The 19,627-nt window shown below is 43.5% G+C and overlaps 1 protein-coding gene across 1 annotated transcript in view; it reads right to left on the minus strand.

Moving 5' to 3' along the window:
* Nucleotides 1-2,848: 2,848 nt before the first annotated feature.
* Nucleotides 2,849-19,627, minus strand: part of LOC123746801 (venom protease) — a 242,730-nt gene continuing 225,951 nt past the window's right edge. The window contains exons 8-9 of the mRNA XM_069319556.1: nt 9,693-9,862; nt 2,849-5,700 (exon numbers count right to left, since the gene is read on the minus strand). Coding sequence (XP_069175657.1) covers nt 5,536-5,700; nt 9,693-9,862 — 335 coding nt within the window. The 3' untranslated portion in view covers nt 2,849-5,535. The remainder of the gene's footprint in view (nt 5,701-9,692; nt 9,863-19,627) is intronic.

The following is a 19,627-nucleotide window of genomic DNA, read 5'->3' on the forward strand; positions in this document are numbered from 1 at the left end:
TGTTAGTGTGATTTGTCACTGTCGTGGATGAACTCGGCTGTAGACGAGTACTTGGGTTTTATATTCTCCTGTTTATCTGGTAAGACATCGAAGTCCAGTATTCAGTGAGGTGATTGCGAGTCAATCAATATAACGTAACCAAGGGAACGCCCATTGCTTTAAGAGAATATGTTCTTTGACAATTTGAGTAACGTAGAATACGTTTGGGTTAATTTACTGTCCTGCAAGCAGCTACGGTAGTCTCAAGGAGCCTAGCCATCACCCAGATAAGAATTAGAGTATTGTCTGTCGTAATTAACGGTCAGTGGGCCGGGTAATTGACGTGTTTCAGGAAGTCAAAGTAAATAACCTCGATCCTTGTTTGATCGACTCACACGAGGGCTCCATTGTTTCATTAATGTAACGTCGTTATTTATCTGTCCGGAAGTACCGGCACTTCATTGACTCGTGGGAGGAGTAACGTCATTTTAGAATAACGTAAACGTGGTGCTTAATTACTGTTATTAACCACCTGAATTGGTCTGAGTATGGAAGGCTCAGACGGAATTCATACCTTAATATAAATTGCTGAGCCAGTGTGAAAGGTTGCGTATTTAATTGTTTAATGTTTTATCTTGAAGATAGTAATTAATTACTCTAAAGGTAATCACGAGTGATTACCGTTCTCTTAGCACGTTGAACATTGTAAATCAGAGTTTACCATCGCTGAGTGAGTAGTAACCGATTAACGTAAATTAACGTAACTAGTAAAGAAATTAATCAGCTGTCTGGTAGTACAGGGATTAATGGGATTTTCTCACTGAATGCTCGACGGGTAGAGTGTTGTGTAATTTCCGTGTTACTAGTGACAGTTGTAAGAGTTATTAAATTAACGTAAATGTTATTTTCTTATTAACGTAAATCAATTGTTATTGATTGTTGATCGTCCGTGGAACGGAGTGTTAACGTAAGGATTAATTTGAGGAAGGGTTGTTGGAGTTGCCAGTGAACCCATTAGTCATTGTTGTCATTGAAAGACTACTGATTTGATTGCATTGCAACCGCCATTGCAGGTGTAAAACTGCACTGAGGCGTAGAACAGTAGGAGGTTACTGGAGACGTGTTCCAGAACCCAATGTGTCATTTGATGTAATTGTGATTATGGATCTGTTAGTTCTTGTTTCTTGTTGATTCGTGTGTTCACGCTTATGTTCGAGTTAGTTCATTATGCAGTCCGAGGGGCTGGTGTCTAGCTGTCATTGATAGTGTCACAGGAAGGATTTCGAGTAACGTCATTGATATTTCTTTTTGTTTTGTTGTAGTAGTTAGTACTTTATTGAATAAACTAAGTTGTTATGTTTAACACTGTCTTTTCGTTACATCCCACACATTATAATTGTTATGCAAGTGTTCTTCACACTTGACTAATGAAATTGAGACTGATTCTGAGTTTTGGACCAAATATACGGCACCACACAACAATAAATTATTGTTGTGAGAGCCCAGGACCTACTCGTTAGATTCACTTCGGCGAATGGCGAAGTGAATGCGACCTAAGAGGGGGGGATTTCAATTTTTATTGGGTTCTCGGCGTTTGTTTGCGCCTAGTCAATTGTTCATATATGGTCCCAAAGTGAGGAATGAGCTGCTTACTACACTGGTGTGTTAGCTAAGCAAGTCCTTCCTCAGGCGACCTAATTGAATATCACAACAGGAATAAAGGTTAAAGAATAAAGAAAATTCTTAGAAATTTTCCGAGCTCAATTCCTTATACCAATTTTATTTATTCCCACTAATCAAGTCACTAAACTCTCACACTCGCCCCTCGGGGCAAAATTTAAATGCTTAATAGGAGCTGGCATTACTGCTCACCATGAATCCTCAATTTATTCTCTACCTAGTTATACCTCTAGAAGGTTATAGTATTGTAATTTACCAAGTGTTAATCGAGCAGCTCCCACTGCTCACTGATAATTTTAGACTATGTTCTTCGTTAAGTCTCTAGCGGACTACAGCATCGTAGCCTAATAATTATAACCTGGGCAAGCATTATTGCTCATCATGAAATTCCTTAAGTTACGTGTATTGTTCAGTCTCAAGAGGACTATAGTATTGTAGCATAATGCATATAAACCGAGAAGGCACTACTACTCATAATTAATTTTAATTTAGGTGTTTTGTAAGTCTGAAGGGCTATAACACTGTAACTTAACGTATCTACAAACGAGCAGCTGAACTGCTCACCATTTAGCTAGGGTGACACTACCAAAGAAAGAGTAGATTGTCACAATTAGCATAGCTCTCTACATAAGTAGGTTTAGGGAAAATTAAACCCTCTATTTAGGTGGATATTAAGGAACTATAGTTAGTGTCAACAGAGTACCAGTTGGGTCTGTGCTCACAATTAAATATAGTTGACTATTTATAGAGACTGATTTAATTAAATGAATATAATAATTTCTCATTTAAAGTTGAGGATGAATTAATGAGTCTTCTGTGACTAGCCAGTGAGCTGTAATTCAATTAACTACAAGTCATAATAACTAAATTATTAATCTCACTGTTGACTCAGAGTCTTCCTTGATTTTAATGAATAAACATATTCAGTTCTCTAATATTAAATAACATTTAGCTAGGTTAGCAATTTAGTTATACTATTAGTCAAAAATGACTGCTGCACTACAGTGCAAATTTAAACCATATCTAGTTCTGCCTAAGTGCAGAGAAGTCCTCATTTGAGCTTGAGGTGATCATGATGCTTCAGTGATGAATTATTGTCTAGTAACTCAACAGTTACAAAGTCACAGTGACCCTAGACAGTGACCTCACAGTAGTTTCGAAGTCTCCTTGATCCTAAATAACACAATGATTAATACTTTCCATTCTTTAATTAATGTAAATAATATAATAGTAATCATTATAATGTATTTCATTCTGCCTAATTGTAGACCATTGCCATCTATTATTGAGAATATTTTCTGAGTCTGCAGAATAATTCAGTGACTAATCAATTCAACCATTACACGTCATAGCGACACTAGTCCTTGATTCTGCTGTAGACTTTTAGAGATTTCTTGATTTTAGATGACTTAATAATTTAATATTTTCAACATTGATTTAAGTTTCCATAAAGACTTAGTCACATCTGTTACACAGATACGGGACATGCGTTCTGCATATACTAACCTACTAACAAATAAGTAATGAATATAACTTCAGGGAAGAGGAACAGGTACGTCAGTACTTAACAATGAACTGCGACCCGTGTTTTCTTCCTCCGGAACTATGTTGGAAATTTCCAACACTTAATTACTAACACTACTAAGCAGTAGAGAAATTAATGTTATTTTGTTAATGCGCACTTCTGCCAAAAGTTCCCAGTATTCATGGTCGTGTTGTGTCAGCCAGCTAGGCACTGGGAATATTTTCCACTTATTAATGTATCAAGTAGAATCCAGCTTCATTTACCATTCTTTATTAAGGATAATCGTTTATTAATAATTTTACCTATAGTTAGTATATACATTCGTTTACGGCAAACAATTTATTCAGCTACGATTAGCTGTCCCAGTGAATGAAATGATAAGCCAAAATTGCCACTCTAATCTTTCTCGTTCATTTAACGTAGTCTAAATTAATTGACATTCACTACGAGAAAATATGTTACCGAATAATACATTTATTTATGACGTAAATATACGTCAAATCCATTTCCCTCCATACTGAACATTAAATGAATATTATAATTTATACTCGGGATCCCAGCCTTGGGATCTATTGAGCATGCGCCACTCGAGAGGAAGGACACTCTTGGCATATTTACTAGCTACCAGCAAGGTGTTCCGAAGTGGCCTGACAATTATCTTACGATTCTGCAAGCATCCGTACTTCCAAGGACTTCATATTAAGGGCGCAGCTTACCTAACTCACGAACACCATTTTCGGCAGGGCGGTAATCCTTATTTGTATATTTTTGAGTTCAATATATACTTAGAGATTCCCTGACGTGATGCTGCAGGCAAAATTATAACACCCATGTGAGTAAAGCTTTTACCCCTCCAATTAGTTCAGATATTGCGTTTAAATGCTTGAATACTAAGTTGAAGGGGAAATTATAGAAGTTTTATGTTTCAGCTTGGTAGTTCAACCGAGAGAGATGTGTTACTGTTTCCATGATCACGATACCAAGGATTACTATCTCAGGGCTGGTTTCAACGTGTTGTAGAGGCTGGACGCAATTTCCGTTCCTCTGAAACAGCTGAGACATTTTTAGTTGTATTTGTAGATAGTTAATCTTTATTATTGAGTTTTAATTAATTCACTTATTTGCATATTATTTATCCATGTGATTTATTATTGATACACATTAGTATCTCATTAATTTATTATTGATACACATTAGTATCTCATTAATTTATTATTGATACGCATTAGAATCGCATTAGTTTATTATTGATATGCATTAATATCTCATTAGTTTATTATTGATACGCATTAGTATCTCATTAGTTTATTATTTGTATGCATTAGTGTCTCATTATTTTTATATAGGATGTGCATTAGCATCTCTTTAGTTGTACTTTAAATGCATTAGATTCTGTGTTCTAATCAACCCACCAAAGTGTGTGGAGAGTGTGTGGCTTTATATTTTACTATAAATTTCAGTTTACTAATTTATATTAATAGTTTTTCAATTACACTTATATAAGAGATCCATATAAACACTTATATCAGAGGCACTGGTTCTCCAATTTTATTTCCCTGTTTCTAAAGGGTTGTCCTTCGAATTATTTAGGAGATTTATTATCAATATCTTGGAGCCAGATTTTCCCAAAACTGTGTTAGATATGTTGTACATGATTGATGTTGGATATCTTGTGCATGATTGCGTTAGATATCTTGTGCATGACTGTGTTGGGTATATTGTGTATGATTGTTTTGGGTATCTTGAGCATGATTTTGTTGGATATATTGTGCATGATTGTGTTGGGTATATTGAGCATGATTGTGTTGGGTATCTTGAGCATGATTGTGTTTGATATGTTGTGCATGATTGTGTTGGGTATCTTTGGGCATGATTGTGTTGGGTATCTTGTAAATGATTATGTCGTATATCTTGGGCATGATTGTGTTTGTTATATTGTGCATCATGTTACAATATTGGTTTTCAGTCAAATCTGTAATCAATTCTATAACAAATACAGACAATTTAAAGAATTTGGCATTAAAGTCTTTAACACATAATAATTGTTCACAAACTAATATCAATAACCACAATAATTTTTATCACAGTTTTCTGTAATAGAAGTCAAAACCTGTGAGCAACTGGAGCAAGCGGCAGACGTCATAAGAGAATGAGTGGAACAAAGAGGTTGAGTGTGAGTCAGCTGGGAGTATTTGTGAGACCAAAATCTGCTGGGAGTATCTGTGAGGCCAGAGTCAGCTGGGAGTATCTGTGAGGCCAGAGCCAGCTGGGAGTATCTGTGAGGCCAGAGTCAGCTGGGAGTATCTGTGAGGCCAGAGTCAGCTAGGAGTATCTGTGAGGCCACAGGAGACTTAAAAGGCGACCTTCTTGATCCAGGCCAGGTACTGCGGCTTGCGGATGTTGACATAAAGGCCCGGGAAGTCCTTCTTCCCACAGCCATATCCCTGTGATACAATCCCAGTCAAGGTGTAACGTCCAGCTGAGTTGATGTATAGAAGTGGACCTCCTGAGTCACCCTGGGGGAATAAAACATTGGTTATACCTCACATCACTCTAGTATACTGGAGGTAAAAGGTGACCTCTGAGTCACCCTGGAGGAATACAACAATGGTTATACCTCACACCACTCTTGTATACTGGAGGTAAAAGTGGACCATCTGAGTCACCCTGGGGGAATACAACATTGGTTATACGTCACACCACTCTTGTATAGTGGAGGTAAAGTGGATCTCTTGAGTCACCCTGGAGGAATACAACATTGGGTTATACCTCACACCACTCTTGTATACTGGAGGTAAAAGTTAATCTCCTGAGTCACCCTGGGGGAATACAACATTGGGTTATACCTCACACCACACTTGTATACTGGAGGTAAAATACTATAGCATTTATCTCGCTGTTATATATATTGGGAACGCTTTACACTTAAGAATGTTAACATCAATATGTAAATTAAATGATTGACTGTTTATTCTATTCTCAACAAAATAATAACTAATGAAGTATACATGGAACACTAAACATGTACTTGTTCACGTCAGCTGAATAATACTGATATCTTAGAAGAAAGGTGTTGGTGAGTTTACAGGGAATTTATATCTGATATTGCTAAAAACAGCTCTCATGATTTTCATTATAGAAAAATAGAGGAGCATTAATGTTCTCTTAAGCCATTACAAGTTAATTCACTACCACAGCGATTGCAGACTAGTTAGTTCACTTCCACAACGATCACAGATTAGTTAGTTCATTACCACAGCGATCATAGAAGTAGGGAAAATTTGCGACTACGAGGGTCCTCACCATCAGCGGAGATGGATGACTGACGTATGAGCGTGATTAATCGCCCACTGATCGTGAAGGCATGTGCGTGTCCCAGGAGTGGGTGACCCGTTACCTTGAGAGAGACGACAACGAGGGTCCCCACCATTTCTGAGAACAGGAAGGCATGCGGGAGATGGATGATTGAAGGGTGACTGACGGATGAGGGTGATTAATCATGCGGCCCAGGTGCGGTTTCCGGTTACCACTCCCCTTCTTGATGCGAGACATTGCTAAGGTTAACTAATGTATTTTTGGAGGCTCTAGCTCTTGGATCAGTATTACTAGTTTAAACGCCACTCATGGTATTGGGGGCACTATATTAAGTTGGATTACGGCATGGCTAAACAAAGGAAACCGAGAGTTAGTTTAAATGGAATTAAGTCAGACTGGGAAAATTGTTGTAAGTGCCTCAAGGCTCTGTCCTGGGACCTCTGTTATTCATGATATATATAAATGATTTAGGTTCAGATTTGAGCAGCAACATTTGCAAATTTGCCAATGATACAAAACTCGGGAGGGAAATAAACAAGGAAAAAGACTCAATATCACCTCAGGACGATCTAAATAGGGTTTTGAAATGGTCAAAAGATTGGCAGATGCAGTTTATTGCTGATAAATGTAAAGTTTTGAGCGGAGGTAATGAGATTAGAGTTACATGTTACGAGCTTTGTTCCCAGCCGTCCTGCACACTCCGTCCCCACTGTCCTGCATACTCGGTCCCAGCTGTCCTGCACATTCCGTCCCCGCTGTTCTGCACACTCCGTTCCCCTTTTCCTGCACACTCGGTCCCCGCAGTCCTACTCACTCCTTCCCAGCTGTCCTGCACACTCGGTCCCCGCTCTCTTGCACACCCTGTCCCCGCTGTCCTGCACACTCGGACCCCGCTGTCCTATACACTCGGTCCCCGCTGTCCTATACACTCGGTCCCCGCTGTCCTATACACTCGGTCCCCGCTGTCCTATACACTCGGTCCCCGCTGTCCTGCACACTAGGTCCCCGCTGTCCTGCACACTTGGTCCCCGCTGTCCTGCACACTCGGTCCCCGCTGTCCTGCACACTAGGTCCCCGCTGTCCTGCACACTTGGTCTCCGCTGTCCTGCACACTAGGTCCCCGCTGTCCTGCACACTAGGTCCCCGCTGTCCTGCACACTAGGTCCCCGCTGTCACTGCACACTAGGTCCCTACTGTCTTGCACACTTATTAGAAATGCACGACAGACCGTTGGAACATTATCTAACTCGAGCACATTTGGAAACCAAATGAGATTTTATGAAAGATTCGACAGAGCAGAATTTGTTTAACACATTGGGCGTAATCGTAACGAAGCGAACATAATTGTCATAAATACTCATACTCCGCCTAAGTAAAAGAGAAAGAAGTATCAAGAAACCCTTAGTGGGCAGGCCAGAGGCTCAGGGCCAGCGCAGAAATATCCTTGGAAAAAAACACGCCAACAAAAACTGTAACACCCATATACACTCTCAACAACCATTAACATTGTCAATGCCCATTTACACTGTCACCACCCAAATCACAATCAACACCCGTATTATCCGTCAACAGCCATATACACACAGTCAACACCCAGCTTGATCAACCTGATCAACCAGGCTGTGACTAATACGTCAGGCTGCTAGCAGACGCGTCCAACAGCCTGGTTGATCAGTCCAGCAACCAGGAGGCCTGGTCGACGATCGGGCCGCGGAGACGTTAAGCCCCGGAAGCACTTCAAGGTAACCTGAAGGTAACACAAATACACAGCCAACACCCATATTTACTATCAAAGAGTTAATCAAACCTGAGCCACACGCAGAAACTATTCGGATAGAATTAAACGAAAATGCTAGAAATCAATTTAACAATCTAGCAATCATCAAAAATATTAAGTGTTATATACAGGACACCAAACATAGACAGAATGGAAGCAAAACATCTATGGGATGAAATATCTAAAGCATCTAGGTCAAACAGTATTTGTGTCATGGTTGACTTTAATTTTAGTGGAATAAACTGGATTAACAGAACAAAGAAAGAAGTGGCAGATTTTCTAGAATTAATTGACGATTGCTTTCTTAAGCAACACATTAAGGAACCAACACGGGAAAATAATATTTTAGATTTAGTGTTAACTAGGAGGGAAACACAAATTAATGGCATCGTAATTGCGAGGGAGCGAGGGAACAGTGATCACAAAGAAATCAGATTTAGGAGAGAATGCAATAGATTTGAAGGAGAAAATTCTATTAAAGCGCCAGATTTTCGAAAAGCTGATTTTAATAGCTTAAGATTTTTTTGGGGTGAAACTGATTGGAAAGCCTTGGGCATGGGGGATGGGCCGGTCTTGGAGCGAGAAGTAAACCCAGCGATGGGTGATGTAAAAAGGAATTTCGATGTGGATTTAAAATATAACTTATTTTAAAATATTCTAAGCAAAGCACAGGGATGTAGAATACCATAGAAATGTTATAGATCAAATAATAATGACCCGAAATGGATAACAAAGGATCTGAAGAACCTTATAGGTAGAAAGAGAGCTTGGTACAAAAAGATTAAGAATGGTTATCTTCATATCTTGAGTTATATCTTGAGATGATTCCGGGGCTTTTAGTGTCCCCGCGGCCCGGTCCTCGACCAGGCCTCCACCCCCAGGAAGCAGCCCGTGACAGCTGACTAACACCCAGGTACCTATTTTACTGCTAGGTACCAGGTGCATAGGGTGAAAGAAACTCTGCCCATTGTTTCTCGCTGGCGCCTGGGATCGAACCCAGGACCACAAGTCCAGCGTGCTGTCCGCTCTGCCGACCGGCTCCCATAATATATTGAAATATATTGGGGAATGAGGAATGGCTGGGAGGACGGGGGAGGGGTAGAATGGTGGGGAGGACTGTGAGACAGGGGAAGGTTGCTGTGGCTCAGCAACGCACATGCGTTGCTGAGCCACAGCAACGCGTGGCCGGGTACAGCTAGTTTGAAATATAATTTAAACTTTCATATAACAATGCATAAATTAGTATAGCTATCAATGAGCAAGATATAATGATGAGCGTTGGCCATAAGGGAGAAACTAAAGATGAAACATTGCTTAAAAATTAATGTTTTTATGTTACTACATTTTATTCATTGCATTTTCTAGTGGGAAATAATATATTTGTACACAAACATGCAAGAGAACTTCCCCCATTACCTGACATGCATCTTTACCCCCGCTGGGGTCTCCAGCACAAGCCGTCTCCTCCCTGATCCCTCGAGGCCAGGTGAAGGGGTAGTCCACCAGGGTGGAGTAGCTCTGGTCACATCTGGACGACGGGAAGAGTGTGAGCACCACCTCCTGCAGTGTGGAGCTGGGGGACCCACCTGCATGAACACCGTCACTCTCAGTAATGGGATTACTCATTCTCAGTAATGAGATTACTCATTCTCAGTAATGGGATTAATCATTCTCAGTAATGGGATTACTCATTTTCATTAAAGGGATTACTCATTCTCATTAAAGGGATTAATCATTCTCAGTAATGGGATTACTCATTCTCAGTAATGGGATTACTCATTCTCAGTAATGGGATTACTCATTCTCAGTAATGGGATTACTCATTCTCATTAAAGGGATTACTCATTCTCATTAAAGGGATTAATCATTCTCAGTAATGGGATTACTCATTCTCAGTAATGGGATTACTCATTCTCAGTAATGGGATTACTCATTCTCAGTAATGGGATTACTCATTCTCATTAGAGGGATTACTCATTCTCATTAAAGGGATTAATCATTCTCAGTAATTAGATTACTCATTCTCAGTAATGGGATTACTCATTCTCAGTAATGGGATTACTCATTCTCAGTAATGGGATTACTCATTCTCAGTAATGGGATTACTCATTCTCAATAATGGGATTACTCATTCTCAGTAATGGGATTACTCATTCTCATTAAAGGGATTACTCATTCTCATTAAAGGGATTAATCATTCTCAGTAATTAGATTACTCATTCTCAGTAAAGGGATTACTCATTCTCAGTAATAGGATTACTCATTCTCAGTAATGGGATTGCTCATTCTCAGTAATGGGATTACTCATTCTCAGTAATGGGATTACTCATTCTTAGTAATGGGATTACATATTCTCAGTAATGGGATTACTCATTCTCACTAGTGGGATTACTCATTCTCACTAATGAGATTACTCATTCACAGTAATGAGATTACTCATTCATAGTAATGAGATTACTCATTCTCAGTAATGGGATTACTCATTCTTAGTAATGGGATTACATATTCTCAGTAATGAGATTACTCATTCTCAGTAATTATCAGAACTACTGAAGGTTATCACCAGCTGAACGTTTTAGAAACTGTATATAAATTTGTGATTATTTATGGAATATAATTGTAAAATGTCGCAGGAAAGGTTACCATAGAACCGTCTCCCAAAATGATCTTCCTCTCATTGTATATATTTATTTATAACTTCCTATTAATTTTATAAAAAATATATAAGTGAATAAGTTTTGTGTAACAAATATATTTTCTACATTGAAATCCCATTAACGTGATTTATCAATGAGAAAATTATTAGGAACCTTGAGGAGGATTCGAACCCGCTTGTTTGGGACTCCCAAGCACACACCACTACAACACGACATAGTCAAACGTAATGCAACAAGGGAGTCTACCTAATCCTCTACGCGTCCCGAGTCCTTATGTGATTCCATTATGCATTTGACAAGAAGCGTTGGAGGTGGACCTCCTGGACCGGAGCCAGAGAGCGTGGAGGGGCGAGGTGGACCTCCAGGACCAGAGCCAGAGAGCATGGAGGAGGGAGGTGCACCTCCTGGACCAGAGGCAGAGAGCATGGAGAGGCGAGGTGGACCTCCTGGACCAAAGCCAGAGAGCATGGAGGGGCGAGGTGGTCCTCCTGGTTCAGATCCAGAGAGCATGGAGGGGCGATGCATGGAACCGTGATATGGCTTAAGATGGAAGCCTCAGGACTCCTAGAGAAGTCACTGGAATGCCTGGTTACTTTTACCACGTTTTGGAGCAGAGGTCTAGGGCGTGTGCTTGGGAGTATTAAGTCAACGGGTTCGAATCCTCCTCATGGCTCCTACTGATTTTCTCAATTATTATATTGTTATAAATTAAATAAAACTTACCTTTTTAAAATTAATTGAATAGCTAAGAGAGTAAACACTTACTAAACAATTAAAATATAACTATGAGACCTAAAGGCTTAGAAGAAATGACAGAAAAATATTAGGCAGGAAGACTAGGACTTCCATTATAATAACACCTGGCTGTAACAACACCAGGCTGTAACAACACCAGGCTGTAACAACACCAGGCTGTAACAACACCAGGCTGTAACAACACCTGGCTGTAACAACACCAGGCTGTAACAACACCTTGCTGTAGCAACACCTGGCTGTAACAACACCAGGCTGTAACAACACCTGGCTGTAACAACACCTGGCTGTAACAACACCTGGCTGTAACAACACCAGGCTGTAACAACACCTGGTTGTAGCAACACCAGGCTGTAACAACACCTGGCTGTAACAAAACCAGGCTGTAACAACACCTGGCTGTAGCAACACCTGGCTGTAACAACACCAGGCTGTAGCAACACCAGGCTGTAACAACACCTGGCTGTAGCAACACCTGGCTGTAACAACACCAGGCTGTAGCAACACCTGGCTGTAGCAACACCAGGCTGTAGCAACACCTGGCTGTAGCAACACCAGGCTGTAGCAACACCTGGCTGTAACAACACCTGGCTGTAACAACACCAGGCTGTAGCAACACCTGGCTGTAACAACACCAGGCTGTAACAACACCAGGCTGTAACAACACCAGGCTGTAGCAACACCAGGCTGTAGCAACACCTGGCTGTAACAACACCAGGCTGTAACAACACCAGGCTGTAGCAACACCTGGCTGTAGCAACACCAGGCTGTAGCAACACCTGGCTGTAACAACACCTGGCTGTAACAACACCAGGCTTAGCAACACCTGGCTGTAACAACACCAGGCTGAAACAACACCAGGCTGTAACAACACCAGGCTGTAACAACACCTGGCTGTAACAACACCTGGCTGTAAAAACACCTGCTTGTAACAACACCTGGCTGTAACAACACCTGGCTGTAACAACACCAGGCTGTAACAACACCAGGCTGTAACAACACCTGGCTGTAACAACACCTGGCTGTAACAACACCAGGCTGTAACAACACCTGGCTGTAACAACACCAGGCTGTAACAACACCAGGCTGTAACAACACCTGGCTGTAACAACACCTGGCTGTAACAACACCAGGCTGTAACAACACCAGGCTGTAACAACACCAGGCTGTAACAACACCTGGCTGTAACAACACCAGGCTGTAACAACACCAGGCTGTAACAACACCAGGCTGTAACAACACCTGGCTGTAACAACACCAGGCTGTAACAACACCTGGCTGTAACAACACCTGGCTGTAACAACACCAGGCTGTAACAACACCTGGCTGTAACAACACCAGGCTGTAACAACACCTGGTTGTAACAACACCAGGCTGTAACAACACCTGGCTGTAACAACACCAGGCTGTAACAACACCAGGCTGTAACAACACCTGGCTGTAACAACACCAGGCTGTAACAACACCTGCTTGTAACAACACCTGGCTGTAACAACACCTGGCTGTAACAACACCAGGCTGTAACAACACCAGGCTGTAACAACACCTGGCTGTAACAACACCAGGCTGTAACAACACCTGGCTGTAACAACACCAGGCTGTAACAACACCAGGCTGCAACAACACCTGGCTGTAACAACTGGTTGTAACAACACCTGGCTGTAACAACACCAGGCTGTAACAACACCATGCTGTAACAACACCTGGCTGTAACAACACCAGGCTGTAACAACACCAGGCTGTAACAACACCTGGCTGTAACAACACCTGGCTGTAACAACACCAGGCTGTAACAACACCTGGCTGTAACAACACCAGGCTGTAACAACACCTGGTTGTAACAACACCTGGCTGTAACAACACCTGGCTGTAACAACACCAGGCTGTAACAACACCAGGCTGTAACAACACCTGGCTGTAACAACACCAGGCTGTAACAACACCAGGCTGTAACAACACCTGACTGTAACAACACCTGGTTGTAACAACACCTGGCTGTAACAACACCAGGCTGTAACAACACCAGGCTGTAACAACACCTGGATGTAACAACACCTGGCTGTAACAACACCAGGCTGTAATAACACCTGGCTGTAACAACACCAGGTTGTAACAACACCAGGTTGTAACAACACCTGGCTGTAACAACACCTGGCTGTAACAACACCAGGTTGTAACAACACCAGGTTGTAACAACACCAGGCTGTAACAACACCAGGCTGTAACAACACCAGGCTGTAACAACACCTGGCTGTAACAACACCTTGCTGTAGCAACACCTGGCTGTAACAACACCAGGCTGTAACAACACCAGGCTGTAACAACACCAGGCTGTAACAACACCTGGCTGTAACAACACCAGGCTGTAACAACACCTTGCTGTAGCAACACCTGGCTGTAACAACACCAGGCTGTAACAACACCTGGCTGTAACAACACCTGGCTGTAACAACACCTGGCTGTAACAACACCAGGCTGTAACAACACCTGGCTGTAGCAACACCAGGCTGTAACAACACCTGGCTGTAACAAAACCAGGCTGTAACAACACCTGGCTGTAGCAACACCTGGCTGTAACAACACCAGGCTGTAGCAACACCAGGCTGTAACAACACCTGGCTGTAGCAACACCTGGCTGTAACAACACCAGGCTGTAGCAACACCTGGCTGTAGCAACACCAGGCTGTAGCAACACCTGGCTGTAGCAACACCAGGCTGTAGCAACACCTGGCTGTAACAACACCTGGCTGTAACAACAATAGTCTGTAGCAACACCTGGCTGTAACAACACCAGGCTTTAACAACACCAGGCTGTAACAACACCAGGCTGTAGCAACACTAGGCTGTAGCAACACCTGGCTGTAACAACACCAGACTGTAACAACACCAGGCTGTAACAACACCAGGCTGTAACAACACCAGGCTGTAGCAACACCTGGCTGTAGCAACACCAGGCTGTAACAACACCAGGCTGTAGCAACACCTGGCTGTAGCAACACCAGGCTGTAGCAACACCTGGCTGTAACAACACCTGGCTGTAACAACACCAGGCTGTAGCAACACCTGGCTGTAACAACACCAGGCTGTAACAACACCAGGCTGTAACAACACCAGGCTGTAACAACACCTGGCTGTAACAACACCTGGCTGTAAAAACACCTGCTTGTAACAACACCTGGCTGTAACAACACCTGGCTGTAACAACACCAGGCTGTAACAACACCAGGCTGTAACAACACCAGGCTGTAACAACACCAGGCTGTAACAACACCTGGCTGTAACAACACCTGGCTGTAACAACACCAGGCTGTAACAACACCTGGCTGTAACAACACCAGGCTGTAACAACACCAGGCTGTAACAACACCTGGCTGTAACAACACCTGGCTGTAACAACACCAGGCTGTAACAACACCAGGCTGTAACAACACCAGGCTGTAACAACACCTGGCTGTAACAACACCAGGCTGTAACAACACCAGGCTGAAACAACACCAGGCTGTAACAACACCTGGCTGTAACAACACCAGGCTGTAACAACACCTGGCTGTAACAACACCTGGCTGTAACAACACCAGGCTGTAACAACACCTGGTTGTAACAACACCAGGCTGTAACAACACCTGGCTGTAACAACACCAGACTGTAACAACACCAGGTTGTAACAACACCTGGCTGTAACAACACCAGGCTGTAACAACACCTGCTTGTAACAACACCTGGCTGTAACAACACCTGGCTGTAACAACACCAGGCTGTAACAACACCAGGCTGTAACAACACCTGGCTGTAACAACACCAGGCTGTAACAACACCAGGCTGCAACAACACCTGGCTGTAACAACTGGTTGTAACAACACCTGGCTGTAACAACACCAGGCTGTAACAACACCATGCTGTAACAACACCTGGCTGTAACAACACCAGGCTGTAACAACACCAGGCTGTAACAACACCTGGCTGTAACAACACCTGGCTGTAACAACACCAGGCTGTAACAACACCTGGCTGTAACAACACCAGGCTGTAATAACACCTGGTTGTAACAACACCTGGCTGTAACAACACCTGGCTGTAACAACACCAGGCTGTAACAACACCAGGCTGTAACAACACCTGGCTGTAACAACACCAGGCTGTAACAACACCAGGCTGTAACAACACCTGACTGTAACAACACCTGGTTGTAACAACACCTGGCTGTAACAACACCAGGCTGTAACAACACCAGGCTGTAACAACACCTGGCTGTAACAACACCAGGTTGTAACAACACCAGGTTGTAACAACACCTGGCTGTAACAACACCTGGCTGTAACAACACCAGGTTGTAACAACACCAGGTTGTAACAATACCAGGCTGTAACAACACCTGGCTGTAACAACACCAGGCTGTAACAACACCAGGCTGAAACAACACCTGGCTGTAACAACACGAGGTTGTAACAACACCAGGTTGTAACAACACCTGGCTGTAACAACACCAGGTTGTAACAACACCAGGCTGTAACAATACCAGGCTGTAACAACACCTGGCTGTAACAACACCTGGCTGTAAAAACACCAGGCGGTAACAACACCAGGCTGTAACAACAACTGGCTGTAACAACACCAGGTTGTAACAACACCAGGTTGTAACAACACCAGGCTGTAACAACACCTGGCTGTAAAAACACCTGCTTGTAACAACACCTGGCTGTAACAACACCTGGCTGTAACAACACCAGGCTGTAACAACACCAGGCTGTAACAACACCTGGCTGTAACAACACCAGGCTGTAACAACACCTGGCTGTAACAACACCTGGCTGTAACAACACCAGGCTGTAACAACACCAGGCTGTAACAACACCACGCTGTAACAACACCAGACTACAGTCTGGTGTAACTGTAACAACACCTGGCTGTAACAACACCAGGCTGTAACAACACCTGGCTGTAACAACACCAGGCTGTAACAACACCTGGCTGTAACAACACCTGGCTGTAACAACACCAGGCTGTAACAACACCAGGCTGTAACAACACCAGGCTGCAACAACACCTGGCTGTAACAACTGGTTGTATTAACACCTGGCTGTAACAACACCAGGCTGTAACAACACCATGCTGTAACAACACCTGGCTGTAACAACACCAGGCTGTAACAACACCAGGCTGTAACAACACCTGGCTGTAACAACACCTGGCTGTAACAACACCAGGCTGTAACAACACCTGGCTGTAACAACACCAGGCTGTAACAACACCTGGTTGTAACAACACCTGGCTGTAACAACACCTGGCTGTAACAACACCAGGCTGTAACAACACCAGGCTGTAACAACACCTGGCTGTAACAACACCAGGCTGTTACAACACCAGGCTGTAACAACACCTGACTGTAACAACACCTGGTTGTAACAACACCTGGCTGTAACAACACCAGGCTGTAACAACACCAGGCTGTAACAACACCTGGCTGTAACAACACCTGGCTGTAACAACACCAGGCTGTAATAACACCTGGCTGTAACAACACCAGGTTGTACCAACACCAGGTTGTAACAACACCTGGCTGTAACAACACCTGGCTGTAACAACACCAGGTTGTAACAACACCAGGTTGTAACAACACCAGGCTGTAACAACACCTGGCTGTAACAACACCAGGCTGTAACAACACCTGGCTGTAACAACACCTAGCTGTAACAACACGAGGTTGTAACAACACCAGGTTGTAACAACACCTGGCTGTAACAACACCAGGTTGTAACAACACCAGGCTGTAACAATACCAGGCTGTAACAACACCTGGCTGTAACAACACCTGGCTGTAAAAACACCAGGCGGTAACAACACCAGGCTGTAACAACAACTGGCTGTAACAACACCAGGTTGTAACAACACCAGGTTGTAACAACACCAGGCTGTAACAACACCTGGCTGTAAAAACACCTGCTTGTAACAACACCTGGCTGTAACAACACCTGGCTGTAACAACACCAGGCTGTAACAACACCAGGCTGTAACAACACCTGGCTGTAACAACACCAGGCTGTAACAACACCTGGCTGTAACAACACCTGGCTGTAACAACACCAGGCTGTAACAACACCAGGCTGTAACAACACCACGCTGTAACAACACCAGACTGTAACAACACCTGGCTGTAACAACACCAGGCTGTAACAACACCTGGCTGTAACAACATCAGGCTGTAACAACACCTGGCTGTAACAACACCAGGCTGTAACAACACCTGGCTGTAACAACACCAGGCTGTAACAACACCAGGCTGTAACAACACAAGGCTGTAACAACACCTGGCTGTAACAACACCTGGCTGTAACAACACCAGGCTGTAACAACACCTGGATGTAACAACACCAGGCTGTAACAACACCAGGCTGTAACAACACCTGGCTGTAACAACACCTGGCTGTAACAACACCAGGCTGTAACAACACCAGGCTGTAACAACACCACGCTGTAACAACACCTGGCTGTAACAACACCTGGCTGTAACAACACCAGGCTGTAACAACACCTGGCTGTAACAACACCAGGCTGTAACAACACCTGGTTGTAACAACACCAGGCTGTAACAACACCTGGCTGTAACAACACCAGGCTGTAACAACACCAGGCTGTAACAACACCTGGCTGTAACAACACCAGGCTGTAACAACACCAGGCTGTAACAACACCTGGCAGTAACAACTGGTTGTAACAACACCTGGCTGTAACAACACCAGGCTGTAACAACACCATGCTGTAACAACACCTGGCTGTAACAACACCAGGCTGTAACAACACCAGGCTGTAACAACACCTGGCTGTAACAACACCTGGCTGTAACAACACCAGGCTGTAACAACACCTGGCTGTAACAACACCAGGCTGTAACAACACCTGGTTGTAACAACACCTGGCTGTAACAACACCTGGCTGTAACAACACCAGGCTGTAACAACACCAGGCTGTAACAACACCTAGCTGTAACAACACCAGGCTGTAACAACACCTGACTGTAACAACACCTGGTTGTAACAACACCTGGCTGTAACAACACCAGGCTGTAACAACACCATGCTGTAACAACACCTGGCTGTAACAACACCAGGCTGTAACAACACCTAGCTGTAACAACACCTGGCTGTAACAACACCAGGCTGTAACAACACCAGGCTGTAACAACACCTGGCTGTAACAACACCTGGCTGTAACAACACCAGGCTGTAGTAACACCTGGCTGTAACAACACCAGGTTGTAACAACTCCAGGTTGTAACAATACCTGGCTGTAACAACACCTGGCTGTAACAACACCAGGTTGTAACAACACCAGGTTGTAACAAGACCAGGCTGTAACAACACCTGGCTGTAACAACACCAGGCTGTAACAACACCTGGCTGTAACAACACCTGGCTGTAACAACACCAGGTTGTAACAACACCAGGTTGTAACAACACCTGGCTGTAACAACACCAGGTTGTAGCAACACCAGGCTGTAAATATACCAGGCTGTAACAACACCTGGCTGTAACAACACCTGGCTGTAAAAACATCAGGCGGTAACAACACCAGGCTGTAACATCACCTGGCTGTAACAACACCAGGTTGTAGCAACACCAGGTTGTAACAACACCAGGCTGTAACAACACCTGGCTGTAACAACACCTGGCTGTAACAACACCAGGCTGTAACAACACCTGGCTGTAACAACACCTGGCTGTAACAACACCTGGCTGTAACAACACCTGGCTGTAACAACACCTGGCTGTAACAACACCTGGCTGTAACAACACCAGGCTGTAACAACACCAGGCGGTAACAACACCAGGCTGTAACAACACCAGGCGGTAACAACACCAGGCTGTAACAACACCTGGCTGTAGCAACACCAGGCTGTAACAACACCAGGCTGTAACAAAACCAGGCTGTAACAACACCTGGCTG

This window comes from Procambarus clarkii, chromosome 93 (genome assembly GCF_040958095.1).
Source record: "Procambarus clarkii isolate CNS0578487 chromosome 93, FALCON_Pclarkii_2.0, whole genome shotgun sequence".
NCBI classification, from domain to species: Eukaryota; Metazoa; Arthropoda; class Malacostraca; order Decapoda; family Cambaridae; genus Procambarus; species Procambarus clarkii.